The sequence below is a fragment of the Diabrotica undecimpunctata genome, chromosome 5 (genome assembly GCF_040954645.1).
Source record: "Diabrotica undecimpunctata isolate CICGRU chromosome 5, icDiaUnde3, whole genome shotgun sequence".
Lineage (NCBI taxonomy): Eukaryota > Metazoa > Arthropoda > Insecta > Coleoptera > Chrysomelidae > Diabrotica > Diabrotica undecimpunctata.
In genome coordinates, this window is record NC_092807.1 from 64,150,043 (window position 1) to 64,177,423 (window position 27,381).

General features: G+C 29.8%; 1 protein-coding gene across 1 annotated transcript in view; it reads left to right on the forward strand.

The window, feature by feature from the left end:
• LOC140442220 (dynein axonemal heavy chain 10-like) overlaps window positions 1–25,698 on the forward strand; it is a 657,946-nt gene extending 632,248 nt beyond the window's left edge. Inside the window, 6 exon segments of the mRNA XM_072533298.1 lie at window positions 14,514–14,685; window positions 14,764–14,895; window positions 21,775–21,934; window positions 23,155–23,374; window positions 23,750–23,929; window positions 25,323–25,698. Coding sequence (XP_072389399.1) covers window positions 14,514–14,685; window positions 14,764–14,895; window positions 21,775–21,934; window positions 23,155–23,374; window positions 23,750–23,929; window positions 25,323–25,619 — 1,161 coding nt within the window. The 3' untranslated portion in view covers window positions 25,620–25,698.
• Window positions 25,699–27,381: the final 1,683 nt, after the last annotated feature.

Below are 27,381 nucleotides of genomic sequence, written 5' to 3' on the forward strand. Positions count from 1 at the left end.
GCAATGAGTATTTTTAATAATATAATATATAGGGTTTTTATCGCGGTTCTCAAAGAATTAGTTTGTAAGTACTTTTTTAAATTATCTTTATTATAACTATTATGAAACACACATATATATCTAACCTAGCCAATGTAAATTTAAAATAAACTATCTTTAAATTAAAATTCTTATGAAACTAATTAAATTCTATAGACAATGTAAAATTTAAACAAACTATCTTCAAAATTGAAATTGTTATGACACTAACTAAATTATATTAACAAAATTTTGTACCTTTCTTTCACTGAATGCCTAAATGAACTGTCTTCGTACTTCGGTTATCCTTGTTTTTGTGAAATTACTTTTTCCAATTATCAGCTTCTACCAATTTAAGATATATTTTTCTTCACCAGCATTTATAAACCACCAAGCAAACCAGCAAAACAGCATTTATATTTATTCTTCTTTTCAATATACCAATATCCAATTATTATAAGTTGATTTATACTAATCTCCAATCATAATATAATTTTAATTTCTTCCAATATACTTTTTTTTAATCTTCAATAATTATTTGTGTATAATTATAAATGTGCATTAAAATATATGCATAATTTTTAATCTTCATTTAACTCACTATATTAAACAATTGGACTATTTGTAACTGATTCACTGACTCCAACTAACTTTCATATTTCTTACTAAACTTTTCTGACTGACTTCTTGAAAATTCTGAACAATTTACTTCACTAACTAAATGTGTCTACTAACTTTCATAATAAACTGCTTGACTTGTGACTAAAAACTGCCATCTTGAATCCAAATCACGGGTATTTATATCTTTTTGGATATTCCAGAACCATCTGGTAAGAGATCATGTTCGATTTAGTTCTATTTCTTCTATATGGATGTTCTCGAAAAAAATATCTATTCGATCCAGCCGACATAATCATTATTCCAGAATGTTCGACCGTCAACAAAGGTCAAATTCTGCATTCTGGAGAATTCGTTAATGTTCTATTGATAATTTTGTTTACATTTAGGCTTTTCAGATCAGAATATATAATTAAATTAGTAACTTAACATTCTAATTTAATAAACTACACATTTTAAACAACTATAACCCCACTTATATTCGTAAAAATTCTTAAAATGACACTTGGAGAGTATGTATAGTTGGTTGCCTATGCACATGGCTCACTTAAATATATTTACAACATTAAACTACAACTTTTTACAATTATTATATGCTAATTTCTTAAAAATGCCCTCACATAAATATATTTTTATTAAATTCTCTAGTATATAACTTATTAAAATAACCAACTACTTTTAATATCTAATATTATGTAGTATATAACTTATAAATTATTTTCTATAAACAATATCATTTCAACACCCCAAAATTAAATTTAAAATAAATAATTTACTTATTATTTTTTTAAATATTAATTTTCTTATCCACATACCTTAGTAATTATAATAAATGAAATAATTTAATTTCCTATTTTAATTGTTCTATCAAATACATCCCTGTTCGCTGTCTATGTCAAAGCAGAGAACAACGGAGCACAGTTCGGCTATTCTATGATCAAACTGTCATGTCAAATGGAGCAATGGATACTACAGAGAAAATAAACAATATAATCTAATCATCTATTATTGTGTTATGTTTATTTATAGACAAATTTTAGGAATTATTTCCATTCAACAGGCTTTCATCCATATAAATTGGTAAGTTTTACACTTTTTTATATTAGAAAGACATTTTTATAGCAATTATAGTATCAATTTTGTGTCTAACCCCAAATTATGATTTTTAGGGTACAAATTAATTTCCATATGTACAAAACTACAAGTATGATGTCAAATTTATTCACAACAATGAAATCTACCATCTATTTAACAAATCAAGTCTATTGAATAAAATGGATATATCAGTAAGCTGTTAGTGTTAAGTTTATAACCTAGATATATCACTACTTTTTGAAAAAATGTACATTTTTCTTGATTTATTTTTAGTCCAACTTTGTCTAATCTATTGATTATAATTTTTAGGTGTTTCTCATGATCTTCAGCAGTTTTAGAAAAAATTAATATATCATCAATGTAGTGAATTACAAAATGTTCGTATTGATCCAGAATATCATGAAGACATCTACATAGAGCACTGCAAGATGATTGAAGTCCAAATGGTACTACTTTGAATTGATATACTACTCCATCTATCTGAAATCCTGTATACGGTCTACTTTTTCTTTCTAGAGGTATTAACCAAAAACTATGCAGTAAATCGATTTTAGTGAAAATTGACATTTCTGTAATTCTTCCTAGTATTCCATCTTCTAACATATTATTAATTGTTTTGTTTACTTCTTCTCTGTATTTATATGGTATTGGGTATGATTTTGTTTTAAAATCTTTTTCTTCTTTAACTTTTATACTATGGATATAATTTTGTGCAATTCTATTTTCTTTATTGACAAGTCCCTTGTGTTGCTGCAATATGGAAATGACTATTGATTTATATTCTTCAGGGCAATTTAAAACTTTCATCATATCTTCTTCTTTACAAATAACATTATTCTTCATTATGTACTCATTATTCCTTGCTTCCAATTTTACGCACTCCACCTCGTAGGCATCCATCTGCTTAAAATTTCCATTCCTTAAATATTCACTACAATAATTATTCTTTACATTCTTTTGGGACATTTCCCTATCATCAAAATACATTTCTTCTTCATAAACATCATTATTTTCTTTTAATAATATCCTATCAACTCTTATTCCTTCTTTCACCTCATCTTTCTGCATAAATTTAATTATTTGCCCTTCCAAAGTTACCATTTTTTCTTCAAAATCTATCTTTACTTTCTTCTTTTCCAATTCATCATTTCCCATTAATATATCAACACATAAATCCTTGACAATAAATCCTTGCATATTAATTTCTTTATTAAGAATATTAATTTTAAAATTGGCTAGTTTATCAATTTCACCCAACTTCTTATTATTTGCACCAACAATTTTAATTTTTGGAATCTTTATTATATCTGATAGTTTTAATATATTAAAAATAAAATTCTCCGAGACTAAAGTACTTTCTGAACCAGTATCTATCATAATCTTAATCATTTTATTTTTGGCCAAAGCATTTATATAAATTAAATTAATAGATTCAATAATTTTATCTTCATCTAAAGAAATAAATTCCGAAGGTTTTTCATAATAGCAATGGCCTAACTTGTAATTCAGAAAGTTTACTGAACAAAATTTTGATGATTAGAATTGTCAGATTGTATCTGATCACTTGGATCTGATGTCCTATGTCTTTCCCTACTATGACTTCTACTCAAATTTTCTTGCCTTGTACTAATTCGTTCCCTGTCTTCGCAGCTTCTATTCCTTCGAACACAATTTACCTGTCTGTTATAGTTAGGTCGCTCTGTATTTCTTCTATTGTTAAAATCTTGTCTATTATTATTAGTACTGTTATTAAAATGTTGTCTATTATAACTAGTATTGTTATTAAAATTCTGTCTATTTTGATTACTGTTATTATTATTAAAATTTTGTAAATTATGACCATACCTAGTGTTATTGTTATATGATTGTCTATATTGTTGATTATCATTTTTATTATATTGAAAGTTATTATTGTTTTTTCTGTTGTTATTATTGTCATATTGCCTCTTTGTATTCTTTGAATAAAATTAATAAAACTATCTATTGTTTGAATATTTTGTACAGTTACTGTTTGCACAACATCAACATCAAAATGTCTAGATACATTTAAGACTGTTTCATCCTCTCTAAGTGGTGGTTCTAAATATTTTGCAACTGTTATCAGTTTTAATGCATAATCTACCATATTTGATTTTAAATTGTGATTATACTTTCCAAAATATAGAATTTCTCTAAACTTTGCTTGCTCTAATTCACCCCAATAATAATTTAAAAATTTATTTTCAAATGTTTGAAAGTTATCTAAATCATTTTCAATACTAGCAAACCAAGTTGCTGCATTGTCATTTAATGTCATTCTAATATAATCTTTAATATCATTAATATTATTCACAAATCTTAATTTATGTTTTAAACTATTTATGTATACTCTAGGATGCAAATTTTTTATATTACCAGAGAATTTAATCCCAGTATCATTTGTTAAATTTAAGTAGGGTCTCCCTATGTCTCTCATTTGTGAAATATCATCTATTCTCTGTTCCACATTTCTTATTTGATTACTATTTATTTGGATATTTTGTTGTATATCGTCTAATTTTTCTTCTGTGTTTCTCCTGTCTTCGTTAATTTTTACTTCTAAGTTACATTTCTGCAACTCTATTTTCTGTTCTATATCTATCTTATTATCTTGAATAATCCTCTTTACTTCTGTCCTCTCATTGTCTATCCTTTTCTTGTAGTCATTCCGTATACTTTTTATTTCATTTGCTACTTTTTTTTTGCAGTTTCAAGTTTTTTATCCATTTGTTTTTCTATTTGCTTTACAATTTTATTATTATTATCTTCTATTTTCTTTTCTAATTTTTTATAATTCTCTTCCAATTTTTGTTCCATTTTTTTTATGTCTTCTTTGACTTCTTGTGAATTCTGTTCCATTTTGTGTTCTATTTTTTTCGTATTCTCTTCCATTGTCTTGTTCATCTGCATCATTAATGACATCAAAGCTGCCATATTGACATTTTCCTCTCTTTCTGGATTCATTTCTGCAGTATCTTGTGGAACTTGAACTAAACTCTCCTCTTGTATAGGTTGTGTTTCTACTTCCAAATCTTCTTCATTCTTTTTGCTTCTTGTACCTTTCTTTCCTTGAGACATTTTGAGACTTTACTTGTTCAAATATAATTAAAAATAAAATCTATAATTTTTTTTTTTTTTTAACTGATAATTAATTTAATTATATGAGAGCACTTATCTTCCCAAACTAATTCTTTTAAATAGAGAGCCCCACGTTGGGCGCCAAATTGTTATGATGTATTGTTTGTTTGAATGATGAGCAATGAGTATTTTTAATAATATAATATATAGGGTTTTTATCGCGGTTCTCAAAGAATTAGTTTGTAAGTACTTTTTTAAATTATCTTTATTATAACTATTATGAAACACACATATATATCTAACCTAGCCAATGTAAATTTAAAATAAACTATCTTTAAATTAAAATTCTTATGAAACTAATTAAATTCTATAGACAATGTAAAATTTAAACAAACTATCTTCAAAATTGAAATTGTTATGACACTAACTAAATTATATTAACAAAATTTTGTACCTTTCTTTCACTGAATGCCTAAATGAACTGTTTTCCACTATATAGATTCTAATCACCACTGAATGTCTTCGTACTTCGGTTATCCTTGTTTTTGTGAAATTACTTTTTCCAATTATCAGCTTCTACCAATTTAAGATATATTTTTCTTCACCAGCATTTATAAACCACCAAGCAAACCAGCAAAACAGCATTTATATTTATTCTTCTTTTCAATATACCAATATCCAATTATTATAAGTTGATTTATACTAATCTCCAATCATAATATAATTTTAATTTCTTCCAATATACTTTTTTTAATCTTCAATAATTATTTGTGTATAATTATAAATGTGCATTAAAATATATGCATAATTTTTAATCTTCATTTAACTCACTATATTAAACAATTGGACTATTTGTAACTGATTCACTGACTCCAACTAACTTTCATATTTCTTACTAAACTTTTCTGACTGACTTCTTGAAAATTCTGAACAATTTACTTCACTAACTAAATGTGTCTACTAACTTTCATAATAAACTGCTTGACTTCTGACTAAAAACTGCCATCTTGAATCCAAATCACGGGTATTTATATCTTTTTGGATATTCCAGAACCATCTGGTAAGAGATCATGTTCGATTTAGTTCTATTTCTTCTATATGGATGTTCTCGAAAAAAATATCTATTCGATCCAGCCGACATAATCATTATTCCAGAATGTTCGACCGTCAACAAAGGTCAAATTCTGCATTCTGGAGAATTCGTTAATGTTCTATTGATAATTTTGTTTACATTTAGGCTTTTCAGATCAGAATATATAATTAAATTAGTAACTTAACATTCTAATTTAATAAACTACACATTTTAAACAACTATAACCCCACTTATATTCGTAAAAATTCTTAAAATGACACTTGGAGAGTATGTATAGTTGGTTGCCTATGCACATGGCTCACTTAAATATATTTACAACATTAAACTACAACTTTTTACAATTATTATATGCTAATTTCTTAAAAATGCCCTCACATAAATATATTTTTATTAAATTCTCTAGTATATAACTTATTAAAATAACCAACTACTTTTAATATCTAATATTATGTAGTATATAACTTATAAATTATTTTCTATAAACAATATCATTTCAATATATATATATATATATATATATATATATATATATATATATATATAAATAAAACAAAGAAAAGACAGTTAAGATTTTATTTCACGTATAGGGAGCTTGCGCATCCGTTTATACGTATTTCAGCCCAATAGGCATCATCAGAACGGCTTTCGCAAGCGCTCTGAACGTGAAATAAATCTTTTCTGCCTTAGGAAGCAACTATAACATGGCTTTGTATCTGATAATAAAATCGTAGACTAATTTTCGAAACCAAATTCAAGAATTCCGCTTTAATCTGTGCCTTCTAAGAATTGCAAGGCAAAAACAGACGTTGATAAAGGTGTTAAGAGAGACATGGGGAATCTAAAAATTGCATTCCACAACATATCTCCTCAACTAAGCAAAATTCTTAGCGAATTGGTTTCTAGTACTCGTACAGAGTATATCGAAATAACAAAGAAAAGACAGTTAAGATTTTATTTCACGTATAGGGAGCTTGCGCATCCGTTTATACGTATTTCAGCACAATAGGCATCATCAGAACGGCTTTCGCAAGCGCTCTGAACGTGAAATAAATCTTTTCTGCCTTAGGAAGCAACTATAACATGGCTTCGTATAGACGCAATGTAGCGACATCTGATAATAAAATCGTAGACTAATTTTCGAAACCAAATTCAAGAATTCCGCTTTAATCTGTGCCTTCTAAGAATTGCAAGGCAAAAACAGACGTTGATAAAGGTGTTAAGAGAGACATGGGGAATCTAAAAATTGCATTCCACAACATATCTCCTCAACTAAGCAAAATTCTTAGCGAATTGGTTTCTAGTACTCGTACAGAGTATATCGAAATAACAAAGAAAAGACAGTTAAGATTTTATTTCACGTATAGGGAGCTTGCGCATCCGTTTATACGTATTTCAGCCCAATAGGCATCATCAGAACGGCTTTCGCAAGCGCTCTGAACGTGAAATAAATCTTTTCTGCCTTAGGAAGCAACTATAACATGGCTTTGTATCTGATAATAAAATCGTAGACTAATTTTCGAAACCAAATTCAAGAATTCCGCTTTAATCTGTGCCTTCTAAGAATTGCAAGGCAAAAACAGACGTTGATAAAGGTGTTAAGAGAGACATGGGGAATCTAAAAATTGCATTCCACAACATATCTCCTCAACTAAGCAAAATTCTTAGCGAATTGGTTTCTAGTACTCGTACAGAGTATATCGAAATAACAAAGAAAAGACAGTTAAGATTTTATTTCACGTATAGGGAGCTTGCGCATCCGTTTATACGTATTTCAGCCCAATAGGCATCATCAGAACGGCTTTCGCAAGCGCTCTGAACGTGAAATAAATCTTTTCTGCCTTAGGAAGCAACTATAACATAGCTTCGTATAGACGCAATGTAGCGACATCTGATAATAAAATCGTAGACTAATTTTCGAAACCAAATTCAAGAATTCCGCTTTAATCTGTGCCTTCTAAGAATTGCAAGGCAAAAACAGACGTTGATAAAGGTGTTAAGAGAGACATGGGGAATCTAAAAATTGCATTCCACAACATATCTCCTCAACTAAGCAAAATTCTTAGCGAATTGGTTTCTAGTACTCGTACAGAGTATATCGAAATAACAAAGAAAAGACAGTTAAGATTTTATTTCACGTATAGGGAGCTTGCGCATCCGTTTATACGTATTTCAGCCCAATAGGCATCATCAGAACGGCTTTCGCAAGCGCTCTGAACGTGAAATAAATCTTTTCTGCCTTAGGAAGCAACTATAACATGGCTTCGTATAGACGCAATATAGCGACATCTGATAATAAAAGCGTAGACTAATTTTCGAAACCAAATTCAAGAATTCCGCTTTAATCTGTACCTTCTAAGAATTGCAAGGCAAAAACAGACATTGATAAAGGTGTTAAGAGAGACATGGGGAATCTAAAAATTGTATTCCACAACATATCTCCTCAACTAATCAAAATTCTTAGCGAATTGGTTTCTAGTACTCGTACAGAGTATATCGAAATAACAAAGAAAAGACAGTTAAGATTTTATTTCACGTATAGGGAGCTTGCGCATCCGTTTATACGTATTTCAGCCCAATAATCATCATCAGAACGGCTTTCGCAAGCGCTCTGAACGTGAAATAAATCTTTTCTGCCTTAGGAAGCAACTATAACATGGCTTCGTATAGACGCTGTGTAGCGACATCTGATAATAAAATCGTAGACTAATTTTCGAAACCAAATTCAAGAATTCCGCTTTAATCTGTGCCTTCTAAGAATTGCAAGGCAAAAACAGACGTTGATAAAGGTGTTAAGAGAGACATGGGGAATCTAAAAATTGCATTCCACAACATATCTCCTCAACTAAGCAAAATTCTTAGCGAATTGGTTTCTAGTACTCGTACAGAGTATATCGAAATAACAAAGAAAAGACAGTTAAGATTTTATTTCACGTATAGGGAGCTTGCACATCCGTTTATCCGTATTTCAGCCCAATAGGCATCATCAGAACGGCTTTCGCAAGCGCTCTGAACGTGAAATAAATCTTTTCTGCCTTAGGAAGCAACTATAACATGGCTTCGTATAGACGCAATGTAGCGACATCTGATAATAAAATCGTAGACTAATTTTCGAAACCAAATTTAAGAATTCCGCTTTAATCTGTGCCTTCTAAGAATTGCAAGGCAAAAACAGACGTTGATAAAGGTGTTAAGAGTTAAGTTAAAGGAGTTAAGAGTTATATATATATATATATATATATATATATATATATATATATATATATATATATATATATATATATATATATATATATATATAAATATATATATTGGATGATTGGTTAGTGTGATAAAGATCCGCTACAATAATAAATAGCAATAAAAGTTAATAACAAAAAATCTAGGTGTTCGATATTGGCAGACCAAACTTATGTTTATTTAAATAGAACAGCCAGTATTTTAGTTTATATTTGAAATCTTAGTCACTTCCCTATTACAACAGTATAAGTTTTATTATGTTGTAGACCATTAACAAAGTCATAACAAATTTTCTACGAAAATCCGTAACAAGTTTAACTCCCTGTATAATTAAAAAAAGCAAAATAACAATGATCTATTGCTGACACATTTTTAACTGATTTTCAAAATTTTCAAAAATGATAGATATTGTTAATTTTCCTTATATCCAATACAGGGTGAGTCAAACGCACGTACATTATTTTCTTAGTAATTTTAAATAGAACACCCTGTAATTTATGTCCCGATCGAAAAGTACCATCACCATACTTAAATTTTTAATTAATATTCCATATGTCTAAATTTATAAGTTTTTGAGATATTTTTATTTTTCAAAGCAAATTATTCATTAGGTGTCCAAATTTTTACAAATTTTAAGTAAGCCATGTCTGAATGAATATGATCTGAATATTGGGGAAATGCAATAGAAATGCGTTATTATCAGGAAGAATTTATCATGAACGGTTTCCTGAGTGGCGACAACGTACAAAAGTAAGCTTTGAAAGATTGAAGGATCGGTTAAACCGCTCTAATTCAGTTATGTATAAAAAACACGAACAAACAAAAAGTAATGTGACACAGGAAAACGAAATAAATGTGCTGCTGGCAGTTGCTGAAAATCCAAGTATACGTATACGGAATATTTTTAAAAAGAAAAAGAACTAATTTACTACTCTGTGCAAAGATTTCTTGCAAAAAACAAAGTGCACCCTTACCATATTAAATTGCACCAAGAATTAACTCTTCAGGAATGATTTGAAAAGAGAAGGGAGAGAAGGGAATGAATTTTGTTAATGGGCCTTAGATAAAATTAATTAACAGAGAGATTTCTTCGATAATGTACTATTTGGAAATATAGGTACTTTGCATAAAAATGGTTGTGTTAATAGACATAACTTCTTTCATTATTATGTTAAAACTAATCCATACCACATAGATACACCTACTCAAACTAGATGGTCGCTGAATGTGTGGGGAGGTATTGTGGGTAACCATGTCCTAGAACCATATTTTTTTGAAGAAAATCTAGATGGTGAGATGTATTTAAATTCTGAAAGATTTTCAACTTCGTATACGTGAACAAATATGGTCTTTGCATGACGGTGCTCCTGTTCACCATAATGCTTTGGTTTAAGGTGAACTTGACCATCAGTTTCTAATAGATGGTTTGGAAGAAATGGACAAATAGAGTGGCCACGCAGATCACCAGGATTTAATAAAATATACTCATTTTTGTGGTTATGGTATAAATAAAGTTTATAAAATACCTCCAACAAGGGATTAGATGAAAGATAGAATCCTAAATACATTTAGAAGTGTTAGTTTACAAATGCTTCGTAAATGTAAGTGACTCATTCAATGACCGTTTTCAGACTTGCATAAATGTTTTAGGATGCAGTTTTGACACTTTATTAAAAATAGTTTATAATTTTACCATAAATATTGTATTTTGTAAATCCGTAAACTAATTTTTCGAATGCAATTTTAGATTCCCCATGTCTTTAATAACATCTTTGTCAACGTCTGTTTTGCCTTGCAATTCTTAGAAGGCACAGATTAAAGCAAAAATCTGAATTTGGTTTCTTAAATTAGTTTACGGATTTATTATCAGATTTGCGTCCATACGAAGCCATGTTAGAGTTGCTTCTCAAGACAGGAAAGATTTATTTTCACGTTCAGAGCATCTGTGAATAGCCGTTCTGATGAACCCTTTTTGGGTGAAATACGTATAAGCGGATATACAGACGCACTATACGTGAAATCAAATCTTGACTGTCTTTTTCCTTCCATTGTATTTTGTGTTTGCATTTTTTTTTTGTAAATGTATTCATTTTCTTTCTTTATTTGTTATACTGCTACATTGATTACCTGATTAATAATTAGTAATATTGATTTGTCAGCTTTAGACAATTCAGTCATGGCTTACTTAAAATTTGTAAAAATTTAGATAACGTATTAATAATTTGGTTTGAAAAATGAAAATATCTCAAAAACTAATAAATTTAGACATAGGGAATACTAAATACAAATTAAAATGAATGTTAATTTTACTTTATGTTTGTGACACAAAATATAGGGTATTCGATTTAAAAATACTAAGAACATAATGTACTTGCATTTAGACTCACCCTGTCTTCGATATAAAGAAAATTAGCAATATCAATTATTTTTGAAACTTTTGACTATTGAAAAAATGTGGGAGTAATAGATCCTTGTTATTGTGCTTATTTTTAATTATACAGGGAGTTGAACTTGTTATGATTTTCGTAGAAAATTGATTATAACTTTGTAAATACCCTGTAAAACATAATGAAGCTTAATTTTTTGTGATTAATAGGTGAAGAAAATTCGAATATAAAATAAAATAAGGATATTATATTAAAAAAAAACATATTTGGTCTGCCTCTATGTTATCGAATACCCTGTAATATTCTAATTTTATAATATGAACCGTAAAGTTGCATACATTTTTTTGTTTTTAATTTTTATTGATATTTATTATTATAGCGGATCTTCTAAGCTTTATCACACTAATCAGTCACCCTGTATATATATATATATATATATATATATATATATATATATATATATATATATATATATATATATACAGTTTGGTCCTTAACTAATTGTATAAAAAGAAACAGTAGATTCTACACTTAGTAAATATTATAATTTAAGCCAACTTGCTTTAATAAAATGTTAATATTAAGAAAGATACAGGGTGTTAAAGTGGGAATTTAAAATTTTTCGCTATAACTTTCATGTTTGTAAACATTTATGTATAAAAATTTGCATCTGGGTGCTCTTGAGTATGAAAAATTATAATTTGCTACACACTTTGAGGTAGCTGATAGAGGGCGCCACATATGCCACATATTTGACATACATTTGCGATTAACTTTTTTGCCCTTTACGTTAGCGCCACTTTTGTCAAAAAAGTTTAAGACCCAATATTTTACCAAATAAAAAGTTTACTTGGCAATAACATTAAAACTTATCAGTTTTCGAGATAATCGCATTTTATAAATCAGCTGCATATTAATTCTTAGTTGTGATATTTGTGCGGTAAAGCACTGAATAACGGTGGATAAGCATAATTATTAGTTTATTTTTATAAAAACAACTCAAAGATGGTAACGTAACATCACAAAATGCTTTGTTATGCATTTTGCTGAAAAACAAGATTGAAGTAGCGTTACTAAATAACGGTCTTCACATCGATTTACTACTCTATATCAATTCGTTTATAGTCATTATATATTTTTTAACGTTAGTTGTTAATAACAAACTATAATCTAATATTATTTTTTAACATCTTGTTTGTTTTGTATAATAATTAAATTTATTGTCAAATAAATTATCGAATATCAAATTTATATTATATTAATAATTTTTTATTTAATCTGACTTTGACGTGTCTGTCAGAAGAAAACAACGTATGTTTTATTGATACGTTCGCAGATGGCGCTAATAGCAAACAATAATTTATTGAATTATTTTAATATAATTTATTTAAAATTACTTTACTAAATTTTAAAAATATTATTTAAATTTTAAAATTATAGAAAACGTAGTATGAAGGTTCGCACTAGTCTAGAGTACCAGTTACTGTACCCACCACCTTTTTATTAAGCCAGTTTTAATGTCATTCTTAGACAAACCCAATGCATTACGGGAAATTTTAACATAATAGGCTGATGTCACGAATGCTTTTGATAACTAAAAATAAGTTTCCATTAATTAGTGATTTTTGTAATATCTACATAGTTTATTTTGGTATATGAAAGAAAAAACAGAAAATGCGGAGGCATAATAATTTTTCTAATATAGATATGAGATATATATATATATATATATATATATATATATATATATATATATATATATGAAAACAACTTAGGCCGACCGAATATCGTTAAGCCAAATCAAGAAGATGAAGTAATGGTTCGCGTTGACGATGATTCTCAAGTAAGTACACGACGTTTATCTTCAGAGTTAGGAATCAGCAAAACTTCAGTTTCTACACCGCGAGCATTTTCACCCTTTACCAGCAGATTTACCTTTATGCTGCAAATTTGCAAATAATATCCGATACAGTCAAAATCTTGACCACTCTTTCGTCGACAAAAGGCATTTCCAACATGAATTTAAGATTAACGTATGGTATGGAATAATTGGTAACTGTTTTTTAGGGCCATGCGAGTTACTTCGTAATTTGAATATGCAAACTATTTACAAAAGCACGATATTTATTTTATATAAAAGTTTATTGTTATTTAGTTTAACCATTTTTTAATTCGGTTTGTAAATAGAATGTTTTGATTATGACTTTAGTTTAATATAAAACATAATGTTTGATGTAAAATCCTATTATCGTATTATTTTGTTAAATCCTATTATTAATTATCCTACTGTATATGTATTTTCTTTAATATTTCGTTGACTATTAACTTTATTTAAAGGTATTTTATACCACAATTCAAAAGTATTGATGTTTTTGTCTATTTTTCCTTCATTGCCTGGAGTAATTGGGTTAAATCGTAATTATGCATCTAATTTGTAAAATGCGATTATCTCGAAAACTGTTGAGTTTTAAAATTATTAACAGGTATAGCTTTTATGTATTAAAATAATATATCTTTAATATGTTTTAACAAAAACAGCGCTAACTTAAAGAGCAAAAAAGTTAAGTGCACGTGTATTCAAAATATATGGCATATGTGGCACCCTCTATTAGCTATATTAAATTGTGCATCAAATTATAATTTTATATCCTCAAGAGCACCCAGTTGTGAATTTTTATACATAAATGTTTACAAACATAAAAGTTATAGCGAAAAATAAAATTTTAAATTTATACTTTAACACCCTGTATCTTTCTTAATATCAACATTATAAACTAAATGTTAAATTTATTTATCCGCTACTTGATTTTTTAAGCTTCGACTCTGGATACACAGACACATAGGTATATATAAAAATCGTAACTTATCCGTACTATGCCTTTAGAGGTAATCAATTCTAGATCATTACTTTCTATCTTCACTATAGTTCTTCGACGAGCAAATGTACTTGCATTTATATATTTTTGTAGGTTATGTACGGAGGAAGAGTCATAGATGATTTCGATAGGAGAATTGTAAAAACTTATATGGATGAATATATGGGAGATTTTCTATTTGATACATTTCAACCATTTCACTTTTATCACGATAACACTGTGGACTATACCGTCCCACCTGATGGGATGAAAGAAGAATATATCGGTATCTAATATACAAAATTTATTTTCCAAATTCCAAATAATTGTTTAAAGATACATATAATAACGAATGTTTTTTTAGCATTTATTGATGAACTACCTCTTACAAACAGCCCTGAAGTGTTTGGTTTGCACGCAAATGCTGAAATAGGCTATTACACAAAAGCTACTAAAGAAATGTGGAATATTTTAATTGAATTACAACCTCAAACATGTAAGTTATGAGTGAATAATTAATTAATTAATTAAATTTTTGCAGGCGCTAACTACAAGCATAGTCCAAGGTAGGGTTAAACAAATTTAATTAAATGTTGTGTTGTAAAACGTGTTTCTGACTATTTGGTCATCATGAGTACGGTGCATCCAAGTTAGAAGGTACCTCTCCTTAGGTAGCTGAAGCTTTTCACGTGGTTATTGTTAGTCGTTACCCTGGGTCTTCTAACTCTAATGCCACAAATTGGTCGCATTGCTACTGTAGTAATCCTTTTGCAAGTTAACATGCCCTTTTTCTAACTTGGCTGATATTCTTAAAAAAAAAGATTAGCAGTGGCTGGAAAGAAATGAAGGTGGTAGTACTTAACGCTGGCGAAACTTTTGTGGGTAGAAACTAACCAAGTGCCAAAAAATACTGGATGAGACCAGCCATTATAAAGCTATAGAAGAAAAAAGAAAATACAGTAACACAAATAAAGAGAAATTTAAGCAAATGAAGATCAATAAAGCTAATGGATGAAAGTTGCAAAGAAATGGAAGAATTTAATATGAAACGTCATGTTTCCTATCTAACATATATCCTACATAGAAAACTAAAAGAACTTAGTAATACACGTAAGAGAATATCACAAGTTATAAGAAACTCCAATGAAGATCTCCAATTATCAGAAGAAGAAACACAACCAACTTAGAAGAAATACATCAAGAACTTATTTACAGATAATAGGGAAGAAATAAATGCAACATTACCAACTATATTTTAATATACAAATTCCAATATCAGAGGTTAAAGGGCAATTAAAAACTCAAAAAGTGGTAAAGCGCCAGGTACTGATGAAATTCCAGTAGAAATATTAAAAATTCTGAATGAAGAAAATATTAAAAGACCAAATAAATTATTCCTAAGTCTAAATGAAATATACCACCACGTCAAATTCCTGATAAATGGTTAAAATATCCTTTTACCCTTACCCAAGAAAAATAATCCTAAATCTTGCGATGATTACCGATTAATTAAACTCAGCCACACTTTAAAATTACTATTTAAACTTATTCAATAGTAGGGTGGTGCGAAAGAACTCAAGTTGCGATTGGTAACTACAAGAAAAACAAAAAAAAACATTCAAATCATAAAATACATTCAAAAATTATAATTTTACGTTTTTCTCAAAAATTTTTGTTTATCCTCCACTTAAGTTTATTATTATTTTTTTATCGCTATAGTAAAATTTATTTACAGTTTGCACGATTAAATAATATAAAAATAGTTTTACGCATTTAACGAATATTTTCCGATCCCACAAGGTCAATCAAAGTATAAAACATTTACTTACCTCTGTTCAATATATTGTATAGTTAATTAAATTGTGCTATCTTCTCTATAAGCGGTTGTATACACGTGTACCCCGTTATTTGTTATGTGTCTTAGTGCGTCTGTCCGCACCTTTTCTTATTGTGATAGACTGCTCCAACACTTCAAAGTCGTCCTCCAGGCAGGCTAATTCAGAGAATTTATCCCTGTACAGCCGCTGGGTGGTGTGGATCATCGTCAGATACGTGTTTTCTAGTATGGCAACCTTAAAGTTAATCTGTGACACGTCGGGGTTCCCTATTGCAATTCCCGTCAGCCTGTATAGGCTTTATGGTCAATTGTGCTGGATGTTCTTCCGGAAGTGAGCGTAAGTACCGAATCACTCGAGACTCCCCAGTCCGACGGGCCTCGGGGATTATGCTTCTAGACCGTCTCTGTGGATAGTTCTTGTAGTCATTTTCTAATATGTTGCATATGTTGCATATATACTATATCTAATGCAATAATCTAGAATACCCCTAAATCAGTCTCTTACCGGTTTAGGGTTGTTCGGATATTTTTTTAGTAGATTCATAAATATGTGCATTTGTCTAATAGTTCCGTGGCTTGACTGCAGGTCAATCTTTTGTGGCTACCGATGCTCCCTGGGGAGGCCTTTATTTTTAGATAGTTTCGCACGTCAGGAAGATAATTTGTTCTCTTCCTGACTTGGTCTAGTATTTCCGGAGTACCGGGAAGTACATGACAACTGAAAAGTACTTACGATATATTGTTAAAGATCCTCAGGTCCAAAACAACAAATGCCGGTATAAATGTCAAGCTCATAAAACCATTCATTTTACCAGGGATTGCTAGAAATGTGTCCAGCTGATTATAAAGAACGCCGTGACCCAACAGGAGAGTTATTATTTACCAAGAACTAGCTAGCAAAATGGGACTTCTACAAACCGAACATCTGCCCCATTATCAAAACATCCCTGACATAATGCTTGAAAACGACAGCTTTAATCGTGACCGGACTTTATACTAGTTAATATACTTACTAGGCAAACAACACTAATGGATATGGCGATACCTAACAATAATAATCTGCGTCTTAAATATAACGAAAAATACGCCCAGTACAAAGATATGGAAATCAAATAAGAAGATAAAAGAGATTTGGAAAATACCCAAAAGGTGCCTATTATTCTCTCTACTACTGCAGTCATTCTGAAGAGCCTCTTAGCAGAAGAGAACATAAAACAGCCGGGTCTTAATGAACTTCTCTATAAGACCGTGTAGAAAGCGATGCTATTCTCAACATCCAGAAGTATAAGGAAATTTTTGGGATACTTTGGGAGGTACCAAGTTATCTACGTCTCAATAATACGGAAAAAGGCCGACCAGAGCTCAATACTTTTGATGCCACAGGTATCTGGGATGAGTGAATTTTTCCTCCTATAGGGAATGTGAGCCGGATAGCTAGTACATATATAAACATAGAACATATGAAAATAAGTTGGTAAATTTCTTGTAGCCTTCCTGCGAAATTGGTAGCTGAAGATTATAAGGCGATGTGGTTGATTGTTTGTTCAGGAGCGCTACATTTGTCATATTTCAGACTAACAATAATATCGCATTGGTTCAGTTATTTTTTACAAACTCCGTGACTAATTTATTACTAGTGTGGCTTTGGGATTATAACAGGATAATGTGCTATTTCTTGGGCCTATGGTATACAAAGAATGTAACAGGGCCAGCGCTATGCTTCATCTACCGCCTATATATATATATATATATATATATATATATATATATATATATATATATATATATATATATATATATATATATATATATATATATATATATATATATACATATACTTAATGGTTTTATTTGACCTGTTGTCTTTTTAGCATTTGAGCAAGCATTTGCAAGAGAATCAAATTTGGGCGAATTGATATATATGGCAGCTTACTGTTTTTTATTGGGAGTATACCACAATTTTGCTTTACAATAAGTTTAATTTAACATTTTGATTTCCACTTCGGAAATTGTTTTATATAAATAAAATTTATTAATGTTTCGGATTTTAAGTACGATTTCCGAATTGGAAATCTAAGCGTCAAACTAAGCCTATTTTAAAGTCACATTGTGCCTTATTCCCAATAAAAATAATAAACTGCATTAGGACGTAACATTAAAAAAGCTTCATACAAAATTATTTGGCGACGTCGCGTCGTCAAAGTAACGACACTTTGATTTTAAATCTGTGGTAACGTGCAGAACAGAACTAGTTTGGTATGCCATGCTTATTGCATGGGTTCGTGGGTTGGTCTTTCAGAAAGCATAATAAATAAAGACAGTACTAGTAAAGTATTAGGAAGGAGTAGGTGTAATATATTAGATTTAAACTGGACGGAAATTTATGTCTGTTAATTAAAAATAAGATATTATTTGGTATTTTCCAAATAATCTTTGAAACCATATTTTCGTTTAGATTTTTTGGATATAGTAGGTGTGAAAATAAAAATTAGTTATATAAAAATGAAACAAAATAAGATAAAATAAGTATAAATATATAAAATTTGTTCTATAAAAATGAACTCAAATAAAAAATAATTCCAACACTACAGTTTAAATTAAAAAGAATTCCAAACAGTAACCAACATGTTCAAACAGTAACCAAATCTATTATACAACGCATTTCCCATGGCGTTGAGTTCATCTGCCGATATGTTTTGGCTAAGTTGGATTATATTTTCCTTCAGTTATATATATATATATATATATATATATATATATATATATATATATATATACATATATATATATACATATATATATATATATATATATATATATATATATATATATACAGTGATGAGTGTCTTACCACCCGGCAAATAGCGGAAAATATAGAAGATAAATTAAGTTGTGAGATAGTACGAGATAAACTAGTTCTTAGACTTGGCTATTTGACTTCAGTCATAATTATACGGATGACCTCGAAAATATTTTATTTTAATAATTTCTGATGTTAGAATAAATGATTGAATAAAATCATATATATTATAGTAAAAAACATTAATTAGTAGCGATTTTAAATTATAAATCTTTAAGTTAGTTAATAATAAAAATAACTCAGCTGAAATATTTGACTAAACTAAAGGTATGTATGTTCTGTCCGAAAACAATTATTGTATGTGGAATTGGTGTAGTAGTTAGAGACGTGGTCTATTGACAAGAAGGTTGGGGTTCAATTAACACCAAGGATAAAATTTTTGTTTTATTCAATCAAAAAATAATAAAAAATATGATATATATTAGGTAACAGGTTTTCGAAAAACTCATTATTTACAATAATTTATTCTTATTCCAATGTTATAAAATAGAAATACAAAATAATTCAAATTCAATTCCAGTTTTACAGTCTTCAGTTGTGAATGCAAAATAATCCGGTGAAGACTGTTTAATGTCAAATCCATCACTAAATTCTCAGTGTTAATATCAATTTCTCTGTACAGGTAATGATTTTCAAAACAATTGACAACATTGGAATGGATACGCGCGAACAGCTGCCTGCTTTACAGCTAACCAAATCATCAAGCCTTCAGCCATCAAATAATAACATATCGAGAAGTGTTTTGCACGGTAAACAGAAACTTTTTATTGAAAAAACAATTCGTAAAAATGGTTTTAACGGTCGAGGATGGTCGAGGATGTGAATGGATTATCAGACAACATGATTAGACAACAATTTGTAAATATGTTTCCAAATAGGCCGGCTCCAGCACGATCAACAATTCAGTCTAGTATACGTAATTTTTTTTACTTATGGATCAGTGTTCGCTCCAAGAGGAGTTCGTAGACGAAAGGAGGTAAATCCAGATTTGGAACTAAGGAACACTTTGATTTGTGCAAGTATTGAGCAAAATCCTACCCAATCAACATCTCGTCTCGGAGAACAATATGGAATTTCAAGATTTAAAGTAGGTAAAATTTTGAAAAGACATGGATACCGTCCCTATAAACTTCATAAATCCAACGAACAATTCCCTGGGGATTAATATAGACGTTTACAATTTTGTCAAACTGCAATGGAAATGTCACATCAAGATGAACATTTTTTAGAGAACGTTTTGTTCACCGATGAATGTACGTTTTCATTGCATGGCCGTCACAATTCAATGAATGCTCTGTATTGGTCTCGAGGAAAACCAGCGTCCTCGAAAAGTAAATGTTTGGGGAGGCATAATAGGGAATGATGTCATTGGTCCATTTTTTATAGACGGTATGTTGACTGGGCGGAAATACTTGGAACTTCTGCAAAATCAAATTGTCCCAGCCCTTCGTAATTTACCAATACCTTTCGATTCCATATGGTTTCAACACGATGGTTGTCCTGCACATAATTCTTGCATCGTCAGTGAATATCTCAGTGCGACTTTTCCTAATCGATTGTTTAGTGGTCACTGAGATATTTTTTGACCTGCAAGATCACCTGATCTTGCACCTTGTGATTTTTTTATGTGGGGATATATCAAGTCCAAACTATATGGAATTAAAGACGATAGGCCTAATTCTCTCCAAGAATTAAGAGAAAAGATCTTTGATTCAATAAGAGGTATTAGTCCAGAAACATTAACTAATGTTAGACGAAACTTTTATAATTTATAATAGATTGGGTTATTGTTCTGCTGCTAATGGAGGCTTATTCGAACATTTTTTGTAAATACATTTCATTAGAATAAAATACGTTTATTTAGAATATTTTTATAGAATTTCTACCTATTTAAACATTTTTTGTAAGTACATTTATTTAGAACGTTCTTTTATGTTTGAAGAATTTTTACTTTATTTTCGAAAGTACGACATTGTTTTTTTCAATAAGATTCTCATGTTTTACTATAAACACTTCTAATAAAGACTGAAATAAATGTTTAGTGATTTAAAGCAAAACGATATAATATCTGCATAATTTCAAATTTTAATTTTTAAAAAAGTAAAACCTCCATGTTGGATTCGAACCCTGAGCGCCTGGATGAGAACATCGTGCCTTGAACTCTGATCCATCAGACTTTTATAATTATTTAGTGACAGTTTGGGTTATTGTTGTGCTGCTGTTCAAATCATAGTAGAAATTATTCTTGGTTAATAATTTAAAACTTTAGATTAAATAATCACTATTAATTAAATTATTTTATTCACATTTTTGCTTTATTGTGGTCAATCAGTTTTTACTTTATGTGAAATTAAAAAATGGAAATACGTCACACATATGACGTTAGACATAATAATTATGACCGAGGTGATTTAGCTCGAAGCTAACGTCTAAAGGTGTGAGACTATCGATAGTGGTAATGTAATGTAATGTAAACTATAGGTTTCTATCGATTATTTCTCACCTCTACGAGTTTCATCTCTTTTTATTTTACAAGGTAATTGTGTTTTCTATCTCTTACGTTAAAAAGCCGGGTGGTAAGACACTCATTACTGTATATATATATATATATATATATATATATATATATATATATATATATATATATATATATACATCAATATTGGATAATTTTTTAGCAACAACTGGCGTTGGTATTAGCAGGGAAGAATTTATAGATAACGTTGCCCAAGATATCATTAAAAAAATACCTGAAGAATACGAAATATGGAAAGTACGACGATATTTTCAAAGAATGATGTCGCCAACAGTAGTAGTGCTTCTTCAGGAGCTAGAAAGGTACAATTTTTATAATTTAATCGGTATGTTTTCTATGATACTAGCTGATCCGGCCAACTTCATATATTCCAATATATATTAAAATTAATAAATTTTTTGTTCAATTATTAGCGTAGCAACAAAGTAATCATTTGCTAATTGGATTGGTCTTTTTTCAATTATTTTTATTAAAGTATCTTGTAATATACTATATTTTTCGATTTGTTGCCAGACGCGAGAATAAACAAAGTGAATAATTTGCCTACATATCAACATATTAGGTAAAATTGACCATGAGAGAAACAAATATTTTCTATATTCAGTCCAGAAACATTCAAGGATTCACCTTGTGAATTGTTTATCTAGAGAGCAGTCACCATCATAGAAGAAATACATTAAAATTAGCTTATTTCGTACGGACATGTACAGAGAATGATAGACCATTGCCTACCCAAGATAATATTGGATTGAAAGCCACCTGAGCGAAAAAAAAAAAAATGAAGAAAAGCGAAAACAACATGGCTTAATGAAATTTAAAAGGCAATGTCTAAGAAAGATCTACGACCAGCAGACTGGGTGGATAGACATAAATGAAGAATTAGAACCGAAAGGCACAGGACGCTAAAAACCGGACATTATATTGTAGCATTTTTAACTCACCCTGTAAATAATAAGAACTGAAAATAGTTCATAACCTTTTTGTATTTTTAAGATTATCAATCTAAACAACTTTAAAGTATGTTTATAATTAGCAGCTGCTCTTTCGAGAAGAAATATTAATTTTTTCACTTGGAACTCTTTTTATCTCTGGTTCGCGTATAGAGGGTTTGAAATAAAATGCTAAGTTATCACATGGACTATTTACGCATAAAATAAATAAACTTCCACTTAAGAATTTTTTCATCCTTCCTTGTGGGAGAATGAATATTGTCACCGTGACACTTCCTGAAAATGATCGAAGATTTAGAATGTGTGGGGTCCAGCCCAGAAGAGTTGTTTGTTTTTTTTATCGCATTTGAGTACAATGCCAGTAAAAAAATGGGAAAATCAGTATCAAAATAAAAAACTACAAAAACTCAAGTACGTATATCTCATATATATATATATATATATATATATATATATATATATATATATATATATATATATATATATATATATATATATATATATATATATATATATATATACTTTTTTGTGCTTCAACAATTTTATATTTTCATTTAATATATTTTTTTTAGATTTAATAAGCTTATAGCTACAATGCTAAAAACATTAGTTCAACTACATAAAGCCCTGTGTGGTGAAATAGGTATGGATAGTGTATTAGACAATGTGGCTTATTCTTTATTCAACGGGCAACTACCTACATCATGGAGAAAATTAGCGCCGGCAACTTGCAAGAATCTTCCAGGGTGGCTTGAACACTTTGAACTAAGACAACAACAGTATTTTAATTGGGTAACTATCAGTCTATAATTATTATTGTTGTATAATTCTGCCATGGGCGACATGAGCATATGATAAAGTACACGCCGTTCGTAAGCCTTTAAATAAAAATAATAATAATAATTCATGCAATGCATAACTTGTGCGAAGTTCTAGCCTCGGAGGATTGTAAGAATATAGTAAATATAATGAATATAGTAAAAGTTTATTAATATTTTCAGAAAATGTATACAAATGTTAAAGGCTTTTAATATATTTTAAATATCAAATGCTTCCAAAACAGGCCAAAATTAAATGTGGGTCCTACACCACAATAAGTCAATTGCTGACAGTAGAAGTTGTAGAAGTTGAAAGGTCCATCTAAAAATGGAAATAATTTTATTTCAGTCTACAACAGGTGAACCTACAGTACTTTGGATATCTGGTTTACACATTCCTGAAACTTATTTAGCTGCTTTAGTGCAAATATCTTGTCGATTACATAACTGGCCATTGGATAGATCTACCTTGTATACTTCTGTAACCGAACACGTAGATCCAGCTGATGTTGTTCTTCGACCCCAACAGGTAAGTCAATTTTTTTTAATTTGTTTGATTATTCTTTGACTGTTGGTTTATTAAAGGGTTTCTTCTTCTTTAGGTACGTACTGTCTCCTCTAAGGAGGTTGGTAATCATCACAGCCATTTTCACTTTTGAGATTGCAGCTCTGAACAAGTCGACGGAACTGCAATTATACCACTTTCTCAGATTGTTGAGCCAGGAGATGCGTCTTCTTCCAATACTTCGTTTTCCCTGTATTTTTCCCTGCATTATGGTTTGTAGCACCACATATTTATCCCCTCTCATAACGTGGCCGAGATACTGTAACTTTCTTATCTTAATCGTAATCATGATTTCCATATCCTTTTTCATCTTTCTGAGGACCTCAACATTTATTATTCGGTCTACCCAACTTATTTTTAATATTCTTCGGTAAGTCCACATCTCGAGTGTTTCAAGTCGCTCGCTCACCTCTTTCTTTAAGGTCCAGGCCTCCATCCCATACAGCAGCACCGAAAACACATATGAACGTAATATACTTATTTTGAGTTGCAAACTAAGGTCTCTACTGCATAATACTTTTCTCATCTTAATAAATGTTGCTCTAGCTTGTCCAATTCTCATTTTTATTTCTTCTGTATACTCGTTATTTACATTAATAATTGTACCAAAATATCTGTATTTTTTTACTTTTTCTATTGGAACCCCTCTTATGTTTAAAATGTCTTGTTGTTGTGTTTTGGAAATTGTCATAAATTTTGTTTTATTAGCATTAAGCGTTAGTCCGCTTTCCTCACTAGCACTTACTACATTAAAGGGTTCAATAGAAGTTTAAACACGACAAATTCTTCGCGCGAATCCTTATATCTTGCAGCATCGGATTATTTAAATGTTTGTTACTTATATAGTTCTCCCAGTGTTCCTGCACATATTACTCTCATGTCTTCAATCGACTTTTCTCTTTTCTGTCAAATTTCGTTTATTCTATATATCCATTTTTCTTTGGTTTGCCTTTTTTCTTTTGTTTTTGTTCTCTTTGCTTCTATTATCTTTTTATTATTTATTTTTTCCAGTAAAGGTTCTTGATTTAGTTCTTTTCTACTTTATTCATTTCTGGATTTATTCATTTTGGTCTTTCCAGAAATCCTTCCAAAATATTTCATTTCCGTAGCTGTTATGTTTGTTTCTTGCTTTGTCCATGTCCATGTTTCACTCACATATAAAGACCGTTGTAAACTTTCTACAGGTATAATAAATAAATAGATGAAAATTTCTGAACATACTAGTATATACAAATATAAAAAAAATAAAATAAAACAATATTTACGGAACGCCTCGACTATCAGATCAACAGCCGTTAGAAAATCTCTACAAGGTCATAGCGTCAAACATGGATTACTAATAGTTGTACTTTTTTAGGGAAATTGCCTTGTCCACGGACTTTACCTGGAAGGAGCTTCCTGGGATGTCGAAAACAATTGCCTCAAACAATCAGCACCCAAGGTATTGATCGAGAAGCTGCCAGTTTTGGCTGTAGTCCCCATCGAAACCTACAGACTTAAGTTGCAGAATACTTTTAGAACACCTGTCTATACGACTTCCCAACGAAGAAACGCTATGGGTGTAGGATTAGTTTTCGAAGCTGATTTAAGAACTACTGACCATATTAGCCACTGGGTTCTACAAGGAGTTTGTTTAACATTGAATACAGACTGATTTAGATTTATAATGTATTTTTACTTTTATATCTATTTGAATATTAATGTTAAATATTTGAGTGTTGAACATTTCATCATAATAATATAAATGATTATAATAGAAGGTAGTTTATATTTGCTATAAAATAATAATGCAGTCCGGTTCTGATAAACGCACCGTATAATCTGTTTATTGTCAGCTGCAAATAAATCTAGTTATATTTCAGTATAATATTCATAAATATTTCTAATATTATGAAGGCCACAATTAACTAAACAGTAACTCAGAAATATTGATGAATCTATAGGCAAACTGAATCCATTTAAAGAGCTCAGGGCTAAAAGGATGAGGGTCCAAAAAACGGTTACTAATTCCTGCAGTAACTTACAGGGAACGTATAGGTTATGTTTTTGAGTTATCAATTTACAAATTACTATAAATATAAATTTATTTATCTAGTGAGGTCATGAAATCTCAGGCTAAATGGATGAGGGTCCACTAACGTGTCTTAAAATGAAACTAAATATATAAATATATATATATAAATATATATATATATATATATATATAATTATATATATATATATATATATATATATATATATATATATATATATATATATATATATATATATATATATGTATATATATATATATATATATGTATATATATATATATATGTATATATATAATTATACTTAAGACTATATTTTATATATTGTCTATATTTTCAAAGTAATATCATACAGATCTGCTCCTGTTGATTACATAAAAGCTACAAATACAGTAAAAGATTGTTAGTAATTGGTACAATGAAAAGCTTTAAGCATGTGGTAGTACGTCAAAATATATTTGAGACTTTACTACTATACTATACTACATACTATACGATATACTACTAGTATATAGTAATATACTATAAGACTATCGTCGTATTTTGCTTTATTTCAAGGTAAACGTCCATAATATGCTAGCTCTGGCAGGTCAAAACAGCCTTCTGGTAGTTCAATTTGTTTCCTCTTAGGCTTAGTGACAATACTTTTTCCATTTAGACCATGAACAGTCTGACGATGTAAATCATTCGAGGGTGATGAGAAACGATGCTTAGTTGCCGTAAAGGTCGTGTTTTGAAAGGACAACTTTTTGCATACAAATGAAAAAGAAACTTTAAGTCCATAACTTAAATATTTCTTGGTTCCCGCAAGAAACAACTCTAAATGGTGTTGGTTTGAAACTGGAGTTTTCAATAATTTCGTTCCACTCGGAAGGAGTTTCAACCACAGATTTTTGATTAATTAAGCATATGTTCCTGTCACACTCGAGGTACGAGTGGCCTGTGATTAAAAAAACATTGTTATTTTCTCAAGTCTCCTAGTATAGTGTATAATGTAATGAAGCATATGAAAACGGCGTAATTTTTGTTCTGACCTGCGCAGAAATCGCAGGAAAGCTTTACATCTTGTACTTGCAAGTGAAGGTGATTAAAAATAAAATCCCAGAGTAAGGAACAAACCTCATTTCCTCCTTTCTTGCCACAGATTTCTGCATAGGTATAAAAAAAAGATTCTGAGTCTAAAAGTTTATGTGTGTTGAACATGTAAAATGATAATTGCCTACGATAATAAACATCGTTAGTACTAATGTTTGGGACAGGCAGATTCTTTTGGAAATCCATTGCAATCGCTTATTTTGTTTTGTCTTTTTGTGCTTTAAATCTAGCCCTTTTCTTAATTTTTTAAAAAGAAGCAGCTTTCCTTAACCTTTAACTACGGGCGCCCC